The 19,913-nt window shown below is 42.1% G+C and overlaps 1 protein-coding gene across 2 annotated transcripts; it reads right to left on the bottom strand.

The window, feature by feature from the left end:
• Window positions 1-6,516: 6,516 nt before the first annotated feature.
• On the bottom strand, window positions 6,517-19,600 carry UBLCP1 (ubiquitin like domain containing CTD phosphatase 1). 2 transcript variants are annotated; one of them, XM_080942568.1, is made up of 10 exons: window positions 19,541-19,600; window positions 16,675-16,870; window positions 15,873-15,964; window positions 15,331-15,532; window positions 14,002-14,100; window positions 12,113-12,150; window positions 11,577-11,675; window positions 10,678-10,794; window positions 9,010-9,137; window positions 6,517-7,561 (listed from the first exon to the last, which is right to left on the bottom strand). In XM_080942568.1, the coding sequence occupies exons 2-10, from the start codon at window positions 16,826-16,828 to the stop codon at window positions 7,534-7,536; spliced, it is 957 nt and encodes a 318-aa protein (XP_080798694.1). In that variant the 5' UTR covers window positions 16,829-16,870; window positions 19,541-19,600; the 3' UTR covers window positions 6,517-7,533. The 2 variants fall into 2 exon arrangements, with proteins under 2 accessions (XP_080798694.1, XP_080798695.1); XM_080942569.1 differs by lacking the exon at window positions 15,873-15,964.
• Between the last annotated feature and the right edge of the window lie 313 nt (window positions 19,601-19,913).

Raw genomic sequence — 19,913 nt, 5'->3', positions numbered from 1 at the left:
TTGAGACAGGGTTTCTCTGTGCAACAGCCCTGGCTGTCCAGGAATTCTCTTTGGAGACCAGGCTAGCCTCAAACTTAACAGACCTGCCTGCCTCTGCCCTGAGTCCTGATATTAAAAGTGTGTGCCACCATGCCCAGCTTCATAACTTACCTCTTACCCAGTTGACTTTCTATGAAGTTGTTCATTTGGTCATTTTTCATATATTTTTCCTGAGTTACTGGGTCTTTATTTCTGAAAGTTCTTCGGCTATGTTAAATGTTAAAATACATTTACTCATAAAGTTTCACCAGCATGATTTGCCTAAATATGAGCTGAGCAAGGACAACACCAGTAGACATGTTAACATATGTCTTAGCTGGGATTTCTATTCCTGCACAAAATATTACAACCAAGAAACAAGTTGGGGAGGAAAGGGTTTGTTCAACTTACACTGTTCACATCAAAGGAAGTCAGGACTGGAACCCAAGCAGGTCAGGAAGCAGGAGCTGATGCAGAGGCCATGGAGGGATGTTATTTACTTGCTTGCTTTTCCTGGCTTGCTCAGCCTGCTTTCTTATAGAACCCAGGTCTATCAGCCCAGGGATGGCTCCACCCACAATGGGCTGGGTCCTCCTCCCTTGATCACTAGTTGAGAAAATGCCTTACAGCTGGATAACATAGAGGGATTTCCTCAACTGAGGCTCCTTTCTCTGTGATAACTCCAGCTTGTGTCAAGTTGACACAAAACCAGACAGTACAATACATATGACAGAAAGCCTAGGAATCCTCAGCCATAAGGAAGAACTACAGGCAACTAAGAAATTCTGGGAGCAGGAGAGATAGCCTTCCTCATGGAAAAACACACCAAATGGTTATCCAATAACAGAAAGTCAGCCCTGAAAATATATGTTCAAGTAACATTAAGTTTGAGCAAATTGTACATGTGTGTGCGTGTGAGTGTGTGTGTATGTGTGTGTAAAACAACAATTCATGAATAAAGAGGCTATGAATTTGAAAGAGATCAGGATGGTATATGAGAGGGTTTGGAGGGAGGGAAGGAAATGATGTAATTATATTAAAACATTAAAGCATAAAAGAAAAAATTTTAAATGTTTAAATACATTTTAAAATAAATACATAAATGTGTTGTGCTTTTATTTTTGCTAACTTGTTATAGTTATTTTGTCTCTTGTTACAGAAGAGCCAGCATGGACTTCAAGATGAGTGAGCAAAGGTATTAGAGCTTTTCACTCCAGCCAGATCTTTATAAGCTTAGGTGTGCCTGGCATTCATGAATCTGTAATCACAGCATGCAGGGGGCTGAGCAAAGCAGCACCGGCCTGAGCTACACTGATCCTGTCCCAAAAAAAAAGCTCTTACTAGTTACTCTCCCCATCATCATCTCATAACGAACAAGAAACAATTTAGAGGACGGGTTTTATACTGGCTCATAGATCCAGGCCATCATGATAGGCAGGGATGTCGGTAGAGGATGAGCTGGCCAGTCACATAGCATCCGAAGTTAAAAGACAGGAAGGGCACAGAAACCTGGTGGGGCTAAGAAACCCTGTTAGTGTCCCACTTCCTCCAGACAGCACCCACCTCAAGGCCTGCCTCCAGCTGGAAGCCGAATGTTCCTCCACATGTCCCTAGGGGACACATCAACACGCTTCACATTCAAACTACAACAAAAATGGTGCCTAACATTAACTGGATGGACTCACTATAACAATGATGTGCTTTTGTTTTGTTTTGGTTTTTTAACAGTGAGACAGCTAAGGGATAATAAGAGTAACTGGGTTACAGATGGTTCAGCAGTTAACAGCACATTCTGCTCTTGCAAAGGACCCAGGTTCAGTTCCAAATACCGGCTTGGGGGCTCACAACCATCCCTAAATGCAGTTACAGAGGACACGATGCCTTCTCCTGCCCTCCACTACCTCCTACATGTATATGATGTATATACATACATACATATATAAGTACATATGCACATACATATAGGCAAATGCTCATATACACAAAATAAAAACAAAGAAATCTTTCTAAAAAGAAATACATATAACCTACATTCTTTTGAAAATGTTACTTTTTTTTCAAATTTTGCACTGCACTATTTTCCACCCTTTGGACATTTAAACTTATATATTTTTTTATATTTGCTTTGACTGAGATGCCATAAATCTTATAGTCGAGTATGTCCTGAAGTGTCTGATTGTCATGAAGCACCTTTCAGTCTATTTGTAAGAGGTAAGCACCGGGGATGCTGAAGAGAGCGGCCTTGAGGCTTGGGAGTCAGCCGGATGATGGAGCAGGGATTAGGGGACACACTGTAGCTTTCACTAAAGTCTAGGGAAGAGGCGGCAGGAAGACCCAGGAGAAAGAACACATGCACAAACACTCTGGGAACTGACCACTTCCTCTCAGCTGCTCCTGAATGACACATGGTGCTCCGGCTACCGCATTTCCGTGGTGAGAAGTAACAGGGGACTTCTTCCTGAGTTTGCTCTGCTGCACGATGCATGGGCCATGCTTATGGACACTCAATGTCAGAACTCTGGACAGAGTTGATAGAAGTCACAGACCTCGATGAGACTTGGATACACAGAGCTTTCTGCTCTCCACATTGACTCTCTGACAGCGTGAGAAATGTGGGCGAGTAAGCAATATTCCCCATGCACACGCAGAGCCACTTGCTCCTGCGGCAGGATCTCAACCTTTTGTTCCCACTGAATATTGGCACCTCAGTCCACCATGATAGGTCAATAGTAACTGGGAAATTAAATAACAGAATGAAGAAATGCACTTTCCTCTGCTTATGTTGAAAGGCTTCCTTCTGAATACAATCTGTAGTCCCCGCACCGGTCCCAGCCTTTCACTTTAAAAAAAAAAAAAAAAACTATCAATCAAACCCAAAGCCTAACACGCATGTGGGCCAAGGAAGCCACACCTGATCTAAACCCCAGCTGAGCTGAGTGAGCTCTTGGAAGGCATCATGGGAAACCACTCTTCCTGCTTTGACAGTGTGAATTCTTCTGGCATAGTCCTATCACTCTTGGCCACGGTAGTGTGATACAATCAGGAAGAGCTCGCCATGGGCTGCACCCATGGACTTTCAGGCTCACAAACTATGAGTTGAATAAACTTAACAAACAGCCTGTCTCAGGGCCCCAGCTTTACCTCTGTTGCTGTGATTAAGCAGCCTGACAAAAGCCATTTTAAGGAAGAGAGGGTTTATCTGGTTCATGTGGTTCCAGGTTGTAACTCACCATCATGGGGAAACCAATACAGGAACATGAAGCAGCTGCTCACCCTCAGTTAAGCGCAGAGACAGTGAATACACATATGCCTTCTCACGTTCAGACCACCCCGAAACTCCCACCACACTCATAACTGGTCCAGGACTGAACCCCAGGGAACGATGTCAAGTGGGTCTTCCTACATCAATCAACAGTAAGCAGCTGACCTCAGACAAGTCTACAGGACCACCCCTCACTGAAACCCTTCCCAGGTGATTCTAGAGTGTAGCAAGTTGGTAAATAAAAGTGCAGGGATGGAGAGATGGCTCGTAGACAAGAACAGATACTGCTCTTGCAGAAGACTCATATTCGGTTCCTAACACCCATGTGAAGCGGATTACAATTCCAAGGAACTCCAAAGCCAAGGGATCAGACGCCTTCTTCCAGCTTCCCGGTCATCTGTACTATAATGCACACACCTTCATGCACACATCCATGAATGAATGCACGCACATGCACATTAAAATGTAACGCATTTTAAGCCTCTTAGAAAGCCAATATAATATTTGCAAGATAAATGTCTGATCAATTTCTTTCCTTTTAAAAGGTACACTCTTGGTGATGAGAATTCCCAAGACTAATATAGCTTGTGTGGGTATACAGGCCAGGGGTAAAGAGAGGCCCACAGGTCCCGCCATGGCACTGGGAAAATATAAAGAATGGCACAGCTCACTTACAGACATGTGGCTTGAACTGTTCGTAACACCTGGCCTCGCGCCAGCCTCTGCTCAAAGCCACCTGAGTCTCTGTTGCCTGTTTGATCTTTGCCACCGCCACTGAGAAAGGCAGAAGAGATTTCCTTTTGGTGCTCTGTAAGGAGGAAAGGTGAGCACACGGCTGAGGTCACTTGCCCAAGGGCCTCCTGTTGGTGAAGAAGCCCCCTTCCTGACTCAACACTTGCACTTTCTTCTGAAAGCCTCAGAGGGGAAACCACAGGCGGAAGCAGAGAGGAGACCCCAGAACAGGCTAGCATCACCCACTCATGTCAAAATGAGGAGGAAGACGAGGTGAAGGGGGGAAGGAGGAGGAACCACTGAAAGGCTTTTAGGTTTTGTGAGTTTTGTTGTCTTGTTGGAGTCTTGCTATTACGATATTCTACAGAAGACCTCGCTCTCGGTTCCGGTCATACGTGTTGAGCTCACAGGTCTGAGTGGCCTGCCCGTTCTCTCCTAATGTGCTGCTCTGTCCTAAGTCTTAGACCAACTGAAGAATCTCCAAGGAGTTCTCTTTCAAGTTCAAAACGCTTGACACTCGGACGAAAACTCCCAGTTTCCCCAAAACTAATCTGAAAATTAGATTCTTACATAAAGAGCTAAGCATTTACTCTTCAAGGCGCCTCTGAAGGTCTGATGCACAAGCTCTTTAACAGTCCGTATCGTGAGAGAGTTCTGTTGAGGACTTGGTAGGAGAAAAGTCCCCGCAGACTTTCATTCACCACTCATGGTTGTGTAAGTCTGTGTTGTCACCATGACAAGTACCTAAGATAAACAACTTAGAACAACGTTTGACCCGAGGTATCGGCGAATGGCCAGTTCACTGCATTTCCTTTCGGTATTTGACAGAAATATGGTGGAGAATGCTGCTTACCTGTGTAGGAAAGAGGCAGAGTTCACATCTACAGAAAAACTCAGCTTCCATGTCTAACAACCTATGGATCCATTTATTTATTAGGTCAGTAACCTTGAAGTCCAACTGCTTTCTCAAGACCCCGCCTCAGAGCACTGGGGTCCAAATCTTCAATGCATGAGTTTTTGGGAGAAAGTTTTGAGAATAGTATTTTATTAGTACTTACAATGAAATGATACTAAGCATTTTTTTTACAAAGCTTTTCTAGTCTCTTATCTGTGTAGGTCCATCCCCAAGAAGACAACCAGCTTACGTTCCATAACTGAACACGCGTCAGTCGCTTGCTGTTCACCTTGCTCATTCGCCGACAGGGCTGAATGGTACTATAGATACAAATAACTCAATGTCCTAGTGGTTGCTGATGCAAACCCAGAGGGTTCCTGGATCTCAGACCACTCTTGGAATGTAAGACTGCATGATGCTGTGTAGTCATTCAGCTAAATGTATGCCACTATCAACCATTTTAACCTTGGAATTCTACCCGGTAAAAGTGAGTTTTACCAGGTCCACCTATCAACTGTGTGCCACAGAGATAAGTCTTGAGAGTTAAAAAGGTATAAAGGGTCTCGTACCTTGGGAAATTACTAATCACACAAAGCACTTGATCCCAAACAGCCTTGTAACATACTGGTTAGCAAACTTTGGTTTGAGTGCCACCTACTGGTAGGAAATGTAAAAAAAAAAAAAAAAAAAAAAAAAAAAAAAAAAAAAAAAAAAAAAAAAAAAAAACGGCCAGGCTAAATGTTGTTTAACTTCTATTAAGAATGTATTTGTTCTTTCCTGAGCTATGTTAATAACTTATCTTTCACGTTGCTTTAAAATACGAAGCCCTTCTCTATTACTATGTGGAACAATAAACTGTTATCACACAAGGAAAATGTTCTAGTCTGCATATGAACATGAGGACCTGTGTTTTAGATCAGTGGCACCCATGAAAGAGCAAGGCACCAGAGCCGGACCTGCTTCAGTGAGTCCTGAGGATGAAAGTTCAGACCCCTCACACCTACACACAAGACAGCAGGCAAAGTCTGTAACCCCAGCACTCTGGGAAGAGAGAATCCTGCTCGTAAATTGGCTCTGATTTATTCTACCTGGTTCATGAAGAGACCCTGCTTCAAGTAAAGTGGAGAGCTATCAAAGGGAATGTCCAATGTCAACCTCTAGCCTCCATGTGCACCCACACAGCCACATCCACGTGAGGAAAAAGCCAAACAACACAAGATGAGCTTAGCATCCTTGTACTGAGGAGGTAGACAGGCAGATCCTGCTGTATCAGTGCAAAGGACAAAGGCACACGCACTCGTAAACAAAAACGTAAACATTCTATTGGCCCTTAATTGCTCTTTTAAAAAACTCCCAGACATTTAAGAGACATTGCTAAAACCACTCTGAATGTATATGTGTGTATGATGTAATATACACTAAACAGCATATGTTTTTGTCTGAGACCATAGCTGCAGCGAGCCTCCAGCTCTGATTCTGTCTGCCTCTGCATTTAATTTTCAGAGGTCCTTGCCTGAACATGGTTGGTGAATTGACGAGGTAAAATATTTGAGACATTATAAAACAGATAACCGATGTTTTAAGAAAAGATATTTATTATTTACCCCACTGAAATAGTGCCATAAGAACAATGTACACCATGCTCATTTAAAAGGAGCAATTCCCTTCAATACAAGAACTGTATAAAGCAATACTGTCAACATAAAACAATAGTCACATTACATATTTGGAGGCTTAAGCATTGCAAGTAACAGGTATTTTTAATCTTATGGCTAATGCTTGCTGCACTGGTGTTAGCAGTTACAGTGACACCCAGCTGGAGCAGGCAGAGATGCATCCTTGCTGCTGAGAGGAGTTGGTGATGGGGTCTTCACTACTGTGGTAAGCTGTGCTCATGACTGCAGTCTTGGGCAGAAGTGCTTCTACTCTGCCACCGAAAGGAAACATATTACTGTCCTGCAGTGTCATTTCAGTCTGCGTGTGACCCTGCCATCTAGGCACAGCCTCAGCATGCACATGTCCTTCACTCTTAAAAACACGGACAACTCCAGCCTCAAGACCTTCCTGGTGGACTACAGACGAGAAACTGACGGAAGGACAACTCTTGGGAGTTTTCAGCAGAACAAACCAGGTCATTACTCAAAAGTTGGTCTGGGGTTTTTTGGTTTTGCTTTTGGTTTTCAGGAGAGAGCACTAGCTAGGTTGAAGAGAGATTTGGTCTCAGACTCAGGCAGCTGATTATACAAGGAGACAAAAGCATAAACGTGTAAGACAAAACTCATTTCCAAAGTCACGGGATGACACTGGTAGATATATTTCTCTCCACTTTTCATTTTCCTTTCTTGCATTTTTAGAGGGTTTTGGAAACACTTCAATAATTAATGCTAGAGAACATTTCTTCAAGAGTAAATTAACACAGAGGGAAGAGAACTTTTTGTTTTAGCACTTTGTTATGATCTTCAAAAAAAAAAAAAAAAAAAACAAAATTAAATGTACAAAGCATTGGAAGACCACAGCTAGGCAGCCTGGCATCTGCTTCCGTGTCCAGCATAATCATGGTAATGCCTAGCAAAGAAACAGAGGTCCACGGGCCTCAAGGATCTTCAACTGTGAGAGTAACTGGTAACTACTGTCCTTGCTTCTTTGATAGATACCTACAGGAAATGAGATAAACTCATCAAAATGGAATCAGGAAAGCAATCTACCTCTCCTGCCAAAGGACTATTTCAGTGTAGACCCTTCAAGATGAGTACCGTTAGCAATTACTCCAAACTGCTGAGTTCCATGTTCCTTGTATTTCTCAGGCACGAAGGTTAAGCAAGTCGCCACATCAGGATGCTCAGATTCACCATCAGCCTTTAGAGGTTGCGAGCATCAGTTACCACACCATACTGCTTACTTGTCAACATTAAATAGAACTGTGATTTCTAATTAACTCACACTTCATCTAAAGATCTTATTTTTTCCTGCATATAGTGAAATAAAGATACTAAAGGGGGCAAACATGCACACACCCCACACGTAGAATACATTAACAAAACAATTAGAGGACGCTAGTCAAAAGCATAGAAGTCGTAGTTCAGAGGTACAGCATGCATACAGCTAGAATCATGCCCAGCACTACAGAAAGAAATGACATTATTCTTTACCAAGTGATCAACTGATTCTACCTATTACTTAATAGGATCCACTACTAAGTTAAATTTCTCACACTTAGAAACTATCACCATCAGCAGTGTGGAGACAGGAAACAGACCTGAGTTTCATGGTGACCATGGCCCTCTGTGTGGCTGGTGACGAGTATCACTCACCTGCAGGACTCAGTTAAACCACTGCACCTTCCTAACAGCAATAAGACACTACTAAGAATCTCTACGTCAAAGTAATGGAAAAGCCAAAAGTGGGAGCTGAGGAAGCAAAGTACCCACCGCAGCTTCTTCTGGAGCTTAACGCTGGGACCAAACTGATAGAGGTCTGACTTCAATAACCCTCCCATGTCTCCAGACTTTTCTGGCTTTGTCATTTTGATGTTGACTCTAATTTATACTGGATTTTTCCGTGGCTATACTTAGGAAAAGAGACCAGAAGACTACACTAATGTGGTAGTCTTTAGAAAGAAAAGTCAGAAGCTCCTGTTTTCTATTTCTGCTGCTATACACAGAAGTTTCTTGTGTTTTGAGCACTGTCAACCAGACTCAGTTTACAGTGTGATAACAGTGGACAGCTTCTAGTCAGACCCATGTGCTGGCATGTGTTTGATATCCTAGCGTGGGGGGCTAAGGAAGGAGGATCACAAATCTGAAGCCAGCATAGGCCACACAGACCTTGCATTAAAGAATCCTGATGGGAGGAGCAGGAAGTCAGAGTAACCTGACTACTGTCCCAGAGTGGCTCTCCAGCTTCTCAAGATCCTACTACCTGAAAGACCTAAAGGAATATGGATTTATGAACAAGTTAGGGGTTAGAAGAAATGCCATTGAGAGAACTCCAGTATACTGAAAAAATAGTTTGAGTCTTCCCCACCTTGTATAAAAATTAAGAGCACAGTTTGGCACTGCCAGCATGTTTTCACTCATCGGAGAGTGACACAGTTAGCATTTACCTTTCCCAGTACTTGTGGTTCAGCTCTAGGAAGTCATCCAGCTTGGCTATCTCCTTGAGGTACTGAGTGAGCTTCACCAGTTCCTTGTCTTTGTCACGGTTTAGATGAGCTTTCATGAAAGGCCTTATCTGTCAGAAAATGAACAAATCTCACCAAACTTCATCTTGTGGCAAGAAAGATAACAAAAGCCTGTGCTACTCCGCCATTCCAGTCAGTTACTGAGGCTAAAACACCAGTGCAAGTGACTTTCCCACCACCTAAGTCTAAGAAGTCGTGGGTGTGACTTAAGCTCTTCCACCTGCCTATTCTACATCAGCCTTACTGACAGAAAGCCCCTCCCACCTGGGGTGTGCACAGCCACTCCTCTAGCTCACACTTCCTTTCCTTCTGTCATCTGATGCTGCTCTCTGCACTGTCTACTGTGGCCTGAGCACAGCGGGTTATCTTCATCACAGCACTCCCTCAAGGGCTTTCTATCCTTGTCTAGTTACTGTGTGCCTGTGCACACCATGCGGGGGCTGGGGAGGGAACTGCCACCGTGTAGCCCATTATGCTCTTCTATACTGCTGAGATTATTACGCACTCACATTTTTCCATAAGCATTTCACGTTGCCACTTATAAGGACCAGTTTCCATAAAAAGGACAATCAGTTATATTTTCTCAAATTGTAAGGTTGATATATTTTATAATATTAATACTTTATTTAAAAAGTATTACTTCAAACTAAAAACATCAGGAAAACAAAGAGGTGAAAGACTCAATCTTGATGATAATTATAAGCTATTTAATTTGACACACTTCTGAATGATTACCCTAATAGTTTTTTCTTTTTTTAAGATCAGTTCAGACATGTTTATACAACTCAATATAGCCTTTCACGTGTTACATTTAATTTTAAATAAAATGCATTCAGAGTCTGAGGACAGAGGACAGAGTGAGCTCACCTGCTTCTCATCCAAGCCAACAGACAACATCTGCAGGGGTAAATCCCAGAGTTTGCATCACTGCTCCTGACACACTCACTACACACTAACACCAACTCAATAATTTACAAGGCTTAAGAACCTACTCTGTACACGTCCCCACCTGCTGTCTGTAGTCAGAACCTAACTGGACAGAGAAAGAACATCTTGGCACCAGGATTTCCACTTTACATGGGGACATCCTCACTGCCGCCACAGAGCAGCTGTGCTACTCCATGCAGCTACGTTAGCATCATCAGAGAACTCAGGCTCCAGTGTTCTCCTCCACAGGGGCAATGTCTCTAGTTCCTACACACTTCATGACTTGTGCTAAGATTATCACTGACTCAGGAACCAAGTCACACAGTTGTCCAAATTCTGTCAAACACCCAGTACATACATGATTTTGAGCAAGCCTTACCTTTTCATCCTAGAATGAAAACCACAGAATCTACTCTATATACATAAGCCTGATGGTATAGCCTGCAGTTCCCAGGCCACAAAACCACATGTGCCTGTGTTAAATACTATAGGCAACTGCAGCACAGTGATCTAGATGACACAGCACAGTCAAAACTCCAGGCAATGACAACTTTTTCCACTCCATTGTCTTCGAAGAACCTAATACTCATCCATTATTAATGAAAACTTCAGGACACTCCACAGCTCAGGTCACATGAGCTTAAACAAGTAAAACTGTCTTACCTTCAATCCATTTTGTGGATTCATTAGAAAATTTCTTCCTATGTCATCAAACATAATGGTATTTTTTTTGCTGTAGAATTCAGAAAACTTTCCCCAAATAACACCAAGAGGCTTCACCTTAAAAATAAAAATGTGTATTTAACTCAGTACACATTAACATTTCACCCCATCTTAAAAGAAGAGCAGCTCCTTCCTGCCTGTGGGGCTGCAATAGCTAATCAACAGGCATCACGTGAGCCTTGAACGTTCACCATTTGGTGCATATCCAACTCACCTAACCCTACCATAACACTTTACATAATTCTTATATGAAGATTCTGGGCAAAAAGAGAAAGTACTTTCTGGACTAATCAACAGCCACCTCTCTCAAGACCTTTCAGACCAAAAACATCTTAATGAGCAACTACACAGGCTCTGGAGTTAATAATTTCAGCATCTAATGAAATAATAAATCCATGGCTTTTGTCTGAGATGTCTCTTTAGTTTTTGTGGCTTGAGTCTCACTCTGCAGCTCAGATTGGCCTTGAACTCATATTCCTGCAGACTTGGCCTCCTGAGTACTGAACACACGTGGTCACCACTGGGCCCAGCTGATTTTGGTCTTTAAATCAGACACTGGCACCTGATTTCCAGGGCATCTGATCCATGAACTTCAAATTCTCACTGGCCCAGACTTCACTATGTAGATCAAGCTCAGCCTTGAACTCAGAAAGCTCTGCCTGCCTCCTGACTGTTGCTAATCTTTTAAATAAGATGTCTTTGTCAACATTCAACTGTCATTTTACTACTTGTTCAGATAAAATTCTAAACTCTTTCTAGGATTTTTTTTCCCTGTCAGTTTCAATATAGAAAGTGCACTAAAAACACAGTCATCGTTCCCAAGGGTACCAGGCTCTTACATCGATGAGCCCTCTCCGTGGCGTGTGCACAGTAATCATGGCGGCGCTGTCCAGCATGAAGGTAATCTTATAGTTGGCATTTGTGCTCACTCCCAGCTCCTGGAACACAGATGCTCATGAGGTTAAAACACAAACGTGGTAAATTCCAGGCTTTCTGAACATTCTAGTTGCAAACTTCTCAAAATGCCAATTTTCTACAGCAATGGCCGCTACATTTGCTACTTTGCTGAACTGTTTCAGTGAGTAGCCAGAAGTGGGTTCACTCCTGACTGATCACGTGGGAAACAAATCACCTTATCGGTGCTACACACACTCCAGAGGAGTGTAAGGCAGGTAGAAGGGGCTTAGCTTTGTCTTGAAAACAGCTTAGGCATTCAGATCAACCCACCATTAGCAGGCTCACACACACCTCTACTCCCAATACTGGCATTCTGTAGCTACTAAAAGACAGCCAATAAACGTGAAATTGATTTTGGTTCTAAAACTGTCAAACGTGCTTTCAAAACATTGTGAAACGGCTCGTTTCTAACACTTACTTTCATTTTAGCTTCAATCCACTTCATATTTGTTGCAGCTAAAACATGAGGAATAATACAATAGATATGAAAAGTTCTGAGTTTCATTTTAAAATTTTTTTTCTTCTGAATAAATAAGCTTTTTAAGCAAGATCACAATTTTAAAAGCATCATGAATAATAGTCCCTAATAAACTTACTTTAGTGTGTCTTCTAAAAAGTATAAAACTTACACCACTTTTATTTACAAGACAGGCAATCGCTATACTAAAATCCAGACTCCTTTTAAATCAGCCCTGCCACTGTTTATTCACTCCAGAGTAAGTCTGAGATGAGTGAATCCTAATCGCTCTCTAGCAGCAGATCCAAAGTGTGGAAGGCCAGGACTAATGACTGTGTGTGCTTTGTCAGACTCCCTAACTAAGCTCATTAAGCCCAGCACCTTAAAAGATCCAGAGACAAATGTAAAGTCCCTCTACATTACACGTCTGCTCCAATAGACTTTAAGTGACAACTACTGAAACAAAATCCAATCTTCATTCTCACATGGTCTGCTGGTCTCAGCTTGCACTTTACATGCAGAAGTAATTGGTCAGTAAAACTGTAAGTTTAGAGTGTCCTATTTACAATGAAAACATTAGTAAGAAAAAGTTAGCTTGGTACCTGTTCTACACATAATTTCCAGATGAGAAATAAGGAGATGCACAGAGTAAAATAATCGTTCATTGTGAACTCATCACTACATGTTAGCAATGGTGCTAGTTACCACTCTGGGACATCTATTCCTACAATCCATCTAAGAGACAGGTCAAGTTACTACTTCAAGGTGAAGAGTATGAGGTTCATAGAGATGAAATGCCCTGCCTGATTTCACAAAGGACACGAGTAATATCCTAGTGTTTAGCTCCAAAGTGAAGTGAAATCTTTCAATCTACAACAACAAAATAATTTACCAATAACCTATTTTTAAATATATGACTATAAAGGTTGTCTAAATATCTAAGTAAAACTTAGTAACTGACTTTTCTATGACATGTCAAAATTCTCAAAAAAAATATAAACATTGCTTCAATGAGTTCTCTTCTCCCAAACTGAACAATGAAATCAGCACATTTTGATCACGGTTTTAATCTAAACAGTTATGAGCTCAGTGTCAATGAACAAGGGAAACATTCTGAATTACAACAAGAGAACAAAGGAAGCTTACAGACTGCACTGTCTGGCTTCTCATCAAATGCCTACTACACAGTTTATACTTGATGGGCTCTTAGTCCATTCAGGGTAACTCTGATTAAGAAACTGCCAAGAAATAACTTCAACTGTTTGCTGGAGGTGGAATGTTAATCAGTGCATTGCTTTATTCATCAGGTAATAGGAGGAAAACTGTCAACCATCTCAAAGCATGACCTTAGCAATACTTAAGTTTCTACTCTGCAGCAAACTCATAGTCAATGTGGGTCAGAAGCCCTGCTTCTGTTGCGTAATTTTTCCTGAAGCAATTCACGTCGTTCTTCATTTCTGTCTATCACTAAGATCTGTCTTTAAAAAAAGTGTCTGTCTCCAAATATTCTGAAACTAGAGTGAGGAAAGGGAAGGAAGCATTAAAGATTAAGGACGTGGAATATAGCTTAGTGCAGAGTGTCTACTGTACACATAAAGCCCCAGTGCAATCCCCAACTGCAAAAACAAATAACTAACACCATGGCCTATTCTTATCCTATACTTACCTACCTCACTGCTCTTAAGCAAATAGACATGTACTTTATATAATAGCTTAAGAAAGTCTAATATTTTAGAAATTTACTTAAAAAACTTTTACATTTAAACAAGTCTTTCTAGGTCATGCTTTATATAGTAGAATAAGTAACCACCTTATTTCCATGAAAATCTAATAAAAAAAATTAAGCTTACACCAAATAACAATGTCATAGTCTTCATATGCAGATGTTAGGAATTCATGAAGATATGGTCTCATTAACTCTACCCCAGTCTCTGCACAAGACCTATGATCTAAAAGAAAGTGGATCATAAAAACATTATTAGTTTATTATCAGGGACAAGTACTGGGTACAGAAAGTAGTCTATGAGATACAAGACACACAACTGCAAATCACGTGAGACCGAAAGACAGTGAGGACAAGTAGGTGCTTTATAAAACACAGGATTTAATGCCTGTCAGCTGCAGCCCCAGTGGACCAATTCTACATACTGGGCGAAGAGCAGCACTGAAAATTCAGGCTCACATGATCTGCTGTTCATTTTTCTTACCTAGTTCGGATATTATTTACAATAACAGACACTAATATACTCATCATCTTGAGAAAATCAACTTCACTACCCAACAACAGTTGATTAATTCTTAAAGTGCACATTAGGTTACAAAACATTTAACATTTAGGGTTACAAGCAAGAAAATTCTAGTATCAGAAATTATTTATTGCCAATACAAGATAAAATGAATGCCTTTTTAAGAAAGGTGCCTGGGTACAGAAAGCAAGAGTAAAATAAAATATAAAACACTATTTTTAAAACAGTCCTCATAAAGTGTTAGTCAGGATTGAGCTGATTAAATTAGGACATAGCCATATTCTGTGCACCTACAAATACCTATGTGTGTATATGAATATCTTGGGTGACTTATTTGGGGTTTCTATTGCTGTGATAAAGACATGACCCAAAAGCTCTTATGGCTCTCAGCTCACAGTCCTTCATGGAGAGAAGTCAGAGGAGGAACTCAAGGCAGGAACTGTAGCAGAAGCCATGGAAGAACGCCACTTACTGCCTTGTTCCATTGGCTTACTCAGCCTGCCTTCTTTAGCATTCAGGAAAACCAGCCTAGGAGAGGCACCACCCAGAGTAAGCAGGGTCCCCCCAATCAAAAAATGCACCAGAGTGCTGCCTACAGGATAGGGAGATGTTTTCTTTATTAGGATTTCTTCTTCCCAGATAAGCTTGGCATGAGTCAAGTTAGCATAAAAACCAGCCAGCACCATATGTATTTAATTCATAGCAGTAACAAAAAAGAAAATACATACTTTTTAAAAGACATTGAAATATTAAATGTGGTCAGTTTTCATTCTCAAAATTTTAGGCAATGCCTTTGTTTATCTATAATTCCTAAAAATGAATGATTGACTTTTGTAACAATAAAGAAGCTTCATATACTTCACATGCACACTGAGTTGCTGGGAGAAAATGAAACTGTTAGGTAAGAGCAGCTGAGTGCCTGAACCGACTCACCAAACAGTGTGTAGTCAACATCCAGCACCAGAAGCTTCTTCCCTTCCCGGGGAGGGTTCAGCACTTCCACTTTGTACTCCTTGACCCTGCGAGAGATCTTCAGCAGGTTCTCTTCCCTGTTTTCTACTTCAACTACTTCATCTTCAATGTCAAAGTCATTGATGACATCATCATTGTCAGGGGGAGGACATAAGACGTCTTCCTATGAAGACAGGAAAGTTGTGTCTCACCGTAACAAACATTGGGCATTTGAGCTCCAGCACACATGGTGGGAACACCCACTGCTAACTACTCATTCTACATGTCCCCTGGGCAGATTGCCATGTTAAATTTCACCACGTTGGTTGCATTATACTTACTACTAACTACATATGAAAACATCCCACTTAGTTCTGCCGAGTTAATACCACATTCATCGTGCAGCTATTTTTCACTGATCGTTAGATGGAAAGTTTGACCACAACTTAAACTATGCCATAATAGTACTGTTTTGCACATCACAAGACCTCCAAAGAACATATGGTAACAAAGTAAACATTTACCAAGCTCTCCTCACGAGTTCCCATCATCATGATTTTAGTATTTGGTTTCAGTTTGAGAGCTCCAAGCTTAACATCATTTTCTGCAGGTTTGCCTACAATACAAGCAAATGACTGTTTTCTCACTAAAGTTCAGGTGCTGATTCACTATTCCATTACATAAAAGCCATACATTGACAGGTCTGGTAGTTTGAGGTTTCTTTTGATTTGTTTTGTTTTGTTTTCCTAACATTAAAAAAGAAGAAAAGACTACTAAGTATGTATCTAGCACAGGAAATCACAAGTCATACAAGGGTTGGGTCCCTGGGTCCCATTTGGCCCGTTATACTAACTAAGCAAAAGCAACCCATGCTTTATTGCTCAGGAAGAAGAAAGTGATGTCCTAGAAGCCTTGAAGCCAAAGACTGAACTACAGATTCTCTACCACTGCAAACTCACCTTTCAACATAACAGACACAAGTAAGTTAGGCAGGAGCAGTACCGATAAATTATCATGTCCACTGCTGAAGCAGGAGACAATTTGGAAAATATAAGAATATGAGGCACAGTCATAATAAAAGGTAAAGTGCAGATGCCAGAAATAAATGACTCATCTGGGATTTCTGTATCAAACCCTTATCAAGTAAATACCAACTCTTATGGGAACCAACGTCATCCAAACAGCAGTGGTATTTTCAACTAAGTTCATTATTCCTATTTTTACCACTTAAACAAGTTTAGGAAAATCAAAAGAATTAAAAAAAAAACTATAATGGCAAATATGAAAACCCATAACAAGTATGGAAACCATGAAGCTGGGCATTACCTTTAACTTTGAGCCCCAGTAACTTCTGGCGCTCTGGGAGCACTCCCGTAAGGGTCTTGAGGAACTGCTTGAGATCCAGCACAGTGTCATCTTCTGAGAGTGTGGTCACTGAGTATTCCTGCCCACCCCATTTCACAATGATGGGGAGTGACATTCTTCAAGCATATGAAGCAGTGCTTTCTGTCAGACAAAACACCTAGGAGGCAGGCACATGCAAATGAGGAAACTAAAACTGACAGGTCAAACACAAACTTGTGTGTGCAGCCTGAACTCTGCTGTACAGTCTGATGGTAGGTATCTGTGCCTCCTCAGAGAGGGGCTCCCAGAACGCTACACGTTACAATTTTCCGACTTGTTTTAGATTAAAGTTAGTATTTCCTAACACTCTTTCAGATTTTTCCTCTTGCTCACCTAGAGAGGAACAATGAGCTACCTACCCCTCCTGCTGTTTGGCTGGGTTTATGCTAGAGAGGCAAGTCCTTCCACAATAGATATCCATATTCAAGGAATGTTAGAGAGGCATTCATTAGCACTGAACCCAGAGTAAACTACCTGGGCTCAGACCCTAGATTTCCCATTTAATATTTGACTATTTCAACTAGAACATGTCTTTCCTCATCTGTAAAACAAAGGAATACTATTTGTATCTTAGAGTTCTTATGAAGAGTAAACCGGTTAACATTTCTAACTCACACAGTGCCTGGTAAACTCTTTGTACATCTTAAATAAGTAAATCTAGAGCTGAACGTCTATTATGTTTCAAGCAGTCCTAGATTATATACAATGTGTCTTATGAACTGACCAGATGTATGAAGATCATCTCATGTAATAAATGTGTGATAAGAATATCCCTCTTTGCCATTAAGTAAACAGTTACATAATCTACCCACATGCACATAACTGGTATCAGTTTCCTGACTAAACCTCACCATACTCTACATCTCTTATGTCACAGCTGTCTAACTCAATCAATCAACTGGAGTTAAAGCATCAACGCAAACACGGCAGCCGCTATTCTCCCTAACAACTAAACACAGGTTACCTGTCCTAGAAAGCTTTTAACACTTATAAACTCATTTCCTTCATAGGTCAGAGAACAGAGTTTCTTAATCTCAGAGCACTGGCATTTCTGCAGAGCTTTTGCAAGCATGATAAAGTATTTAATCACATAATTCATGTAAACACAACCAACTCTGAGAGAAGGTAAATTTTAATTAACAATCTGCAGAGACTTTAACTTGGAAATCTGTTACTGTGCTTGGAAAAGAGTAACAAATCCATATTCGCATTGGCTTAAGTGCTTCCCTTTAGAGTCACACTTCTACTTACTCATGTGTTAATAATGTTACAGAAAATCTGCAGCGAGCATGCTAAGTTTGGGCAACAACACCACTTTAGGCAGAATCTGCCCCAAGAAGTTTTATGACCTTGAATAAAAGGCATGTGGATTAATTTGAAATAGTTTTACATGTCATTTTTCTGTAAGACACAGCAATGGGAATGGTTGTTCATAAGAGCTAGGAAAGCATCTAGCTGCACTGCACTGTGCTAATCTGCACTTTGGTGGGTAGGGCAGTCTGAAGACCCTGAGGGGTTTTTGACCAAGAGCTCTGACCTAATTTGATGAAGACTTTTTGGAAGTTTCATCAGAAATACAGGAAAGGGACCTAACAATGTACACTTTAACCAGTCACATTCTACCATCTCTGAAGCATACTGAAGTCTGAGCATCCTATTCCTCTAGGCTTTTCCATGTTACTAGCTCTAGAAAAACCCTGCCAATGGCCTGGGCCCCATGCACTTCACAAAAGAGCACTACTTCATAAAGAACTCGTGCTACATACAAGCCTTTACTGTTTAAGTTCTTAAAACGTATTTTTTAATTTTTGGATCTCATTTCATCACTCCTGGGAATCATGCAGGACAAAAAAAGCATGAGAGTTTTTATACTTTCTTTCTCATACAATTCTAATAGTTTATCACATTTGTCCCCCAAATGGGGGGTGGGAGGTGGGTGATGGCGATCCAACTCTGAGAGGACATTTTTATTATGGGATATGTCATCAACATTATATTTAAACTGGAGTTCTGCCTAGCATCCTGTGTTGCCTTTAACTAGTCAATTCTTACCTCTGGCCCTCAGCCTCCTAAACTCTCAGATGAGTCAATTCCTATGTGTTTTGACAAGCCGACAGCGTTTTGATAAGCTGCAAGGAGCTAGGAGACGGGTAGCAGTGAGAGAAGAGCTTGTTAACTATCGTTAACTATCTTAATCTGCACAATCCTGGACTAACAAATGACCTCACTGGTTAGATTAGAAACCTGCAAAATAAGTCACGTCGACTCGCCCAACACCGCATAACTAAAAGCAGCTAACGGCGGCAATTTCAAAAGTAACTGTAAAACTTTTTCATCCAGCCTGGCAAAAGTGAGTGTGCGGTGGTGGGCCCCGGGCCTGGCACCGGCCAGCAAGCAGTAGCTGCGCGGGGTGCAGCAGGGACTGGCCCGGGAGAGCATCTGAAGACAGGCAGAGACCCAGAAACAAACTGCCTTCGACGCCTTCGACAACCCGCGTGAGGGGAGGACGAGACAGACCCTGCAAGAGGGGGAAACGAGGCCTGCGGACGCAGAGTATTCTAGGATGTGGGAAGCCTTGGGATCAGGTGAGAAGGCCGGATGCGAAGGCGGCGGCCACGACCCGCAGCGCGCCGGGACAGGGGCCTCTGGGTGTCGGGCGGGACAGCTGCGGTCCCAGACCACCCGGACCTCAGCGAAGCAAACCACGGGGCGCATGCAGTTCAGTGGCATCCCCCAGCCGCAGCGTCGCCTTCACAGGCCAGCGCGCCGGAGAATCTCGCGTCCTCACCTGGAGCGCGGCGGAACCAGCTACAGCGGACGAAAAAGCCGGCCGCAGCGGAACCTAAGGAGACCGGAAGTGAGGGGCGGGACCGGAACCAGCGGGCGGACCGGAAGGTGTGGTTGAGACCGGAAATGTGCTGTAGGGAATTGGGCTATGGCTTGGTTGGTTTCTTCTCAGATGTTATTCCTGCGGAGTCCTGGGCGAGTGTTTTCCAGACGGTGACCTCTGTGAAAGAGACCCCTCCTGGGTGGCCGCCGGCTGTTCTGCGCATGCTTCGAACTTGGGTTGACGCTGTGGCCGTGTGGCGTGTTTTTTTTTCCCCCCCGCCGGAGCCGAGCCATGTGGAGCACTGTGACTCCTGCGGCAAGTGTCCTGTTCC

The sequence above is a fragment of the Micromys minutus genome, assembly GCF_963924665.1.
Source record: "Micromys minutus genome assembly, chromosome: 31".
Lineage (NCBI taxonomy): Eukaryota > Metazoa > Chordata > Mammalia > Rodentia > Muridae > Micromys > Micromys minutus.
The sequence above is the reverse complement of the archived record's forward strand: the minus strand, read 5'-3'. Positions and strand labels throughout refer to the sequence as shown.

Excerpts from the sequence above, each read along its gene's own strand:
- UBLCP1 (XM_080942568.1), bottom strand. The coding sequence starts at position 16,828 with ATGTCACTCCCCATCATTGTGAAATGGGGTGGGCAGGAATACTCAGTG. Across the intron at positions 14,101-15,330 it reads TGTTGACTACACACTGTTTG|ATCATAGGTCTTGTGCAGAG; the intron begins GTGAGTCGGTTC and ends ACTTTCTTTTAG. Across the intron at positions 9,138-10,677 it reads ATCCACAAAATGGATTGAAG|ATAAGGCCTTTCATGAAAGC; the intron begins GTAAGACAGTTT and ends ATTTTCTGACAG.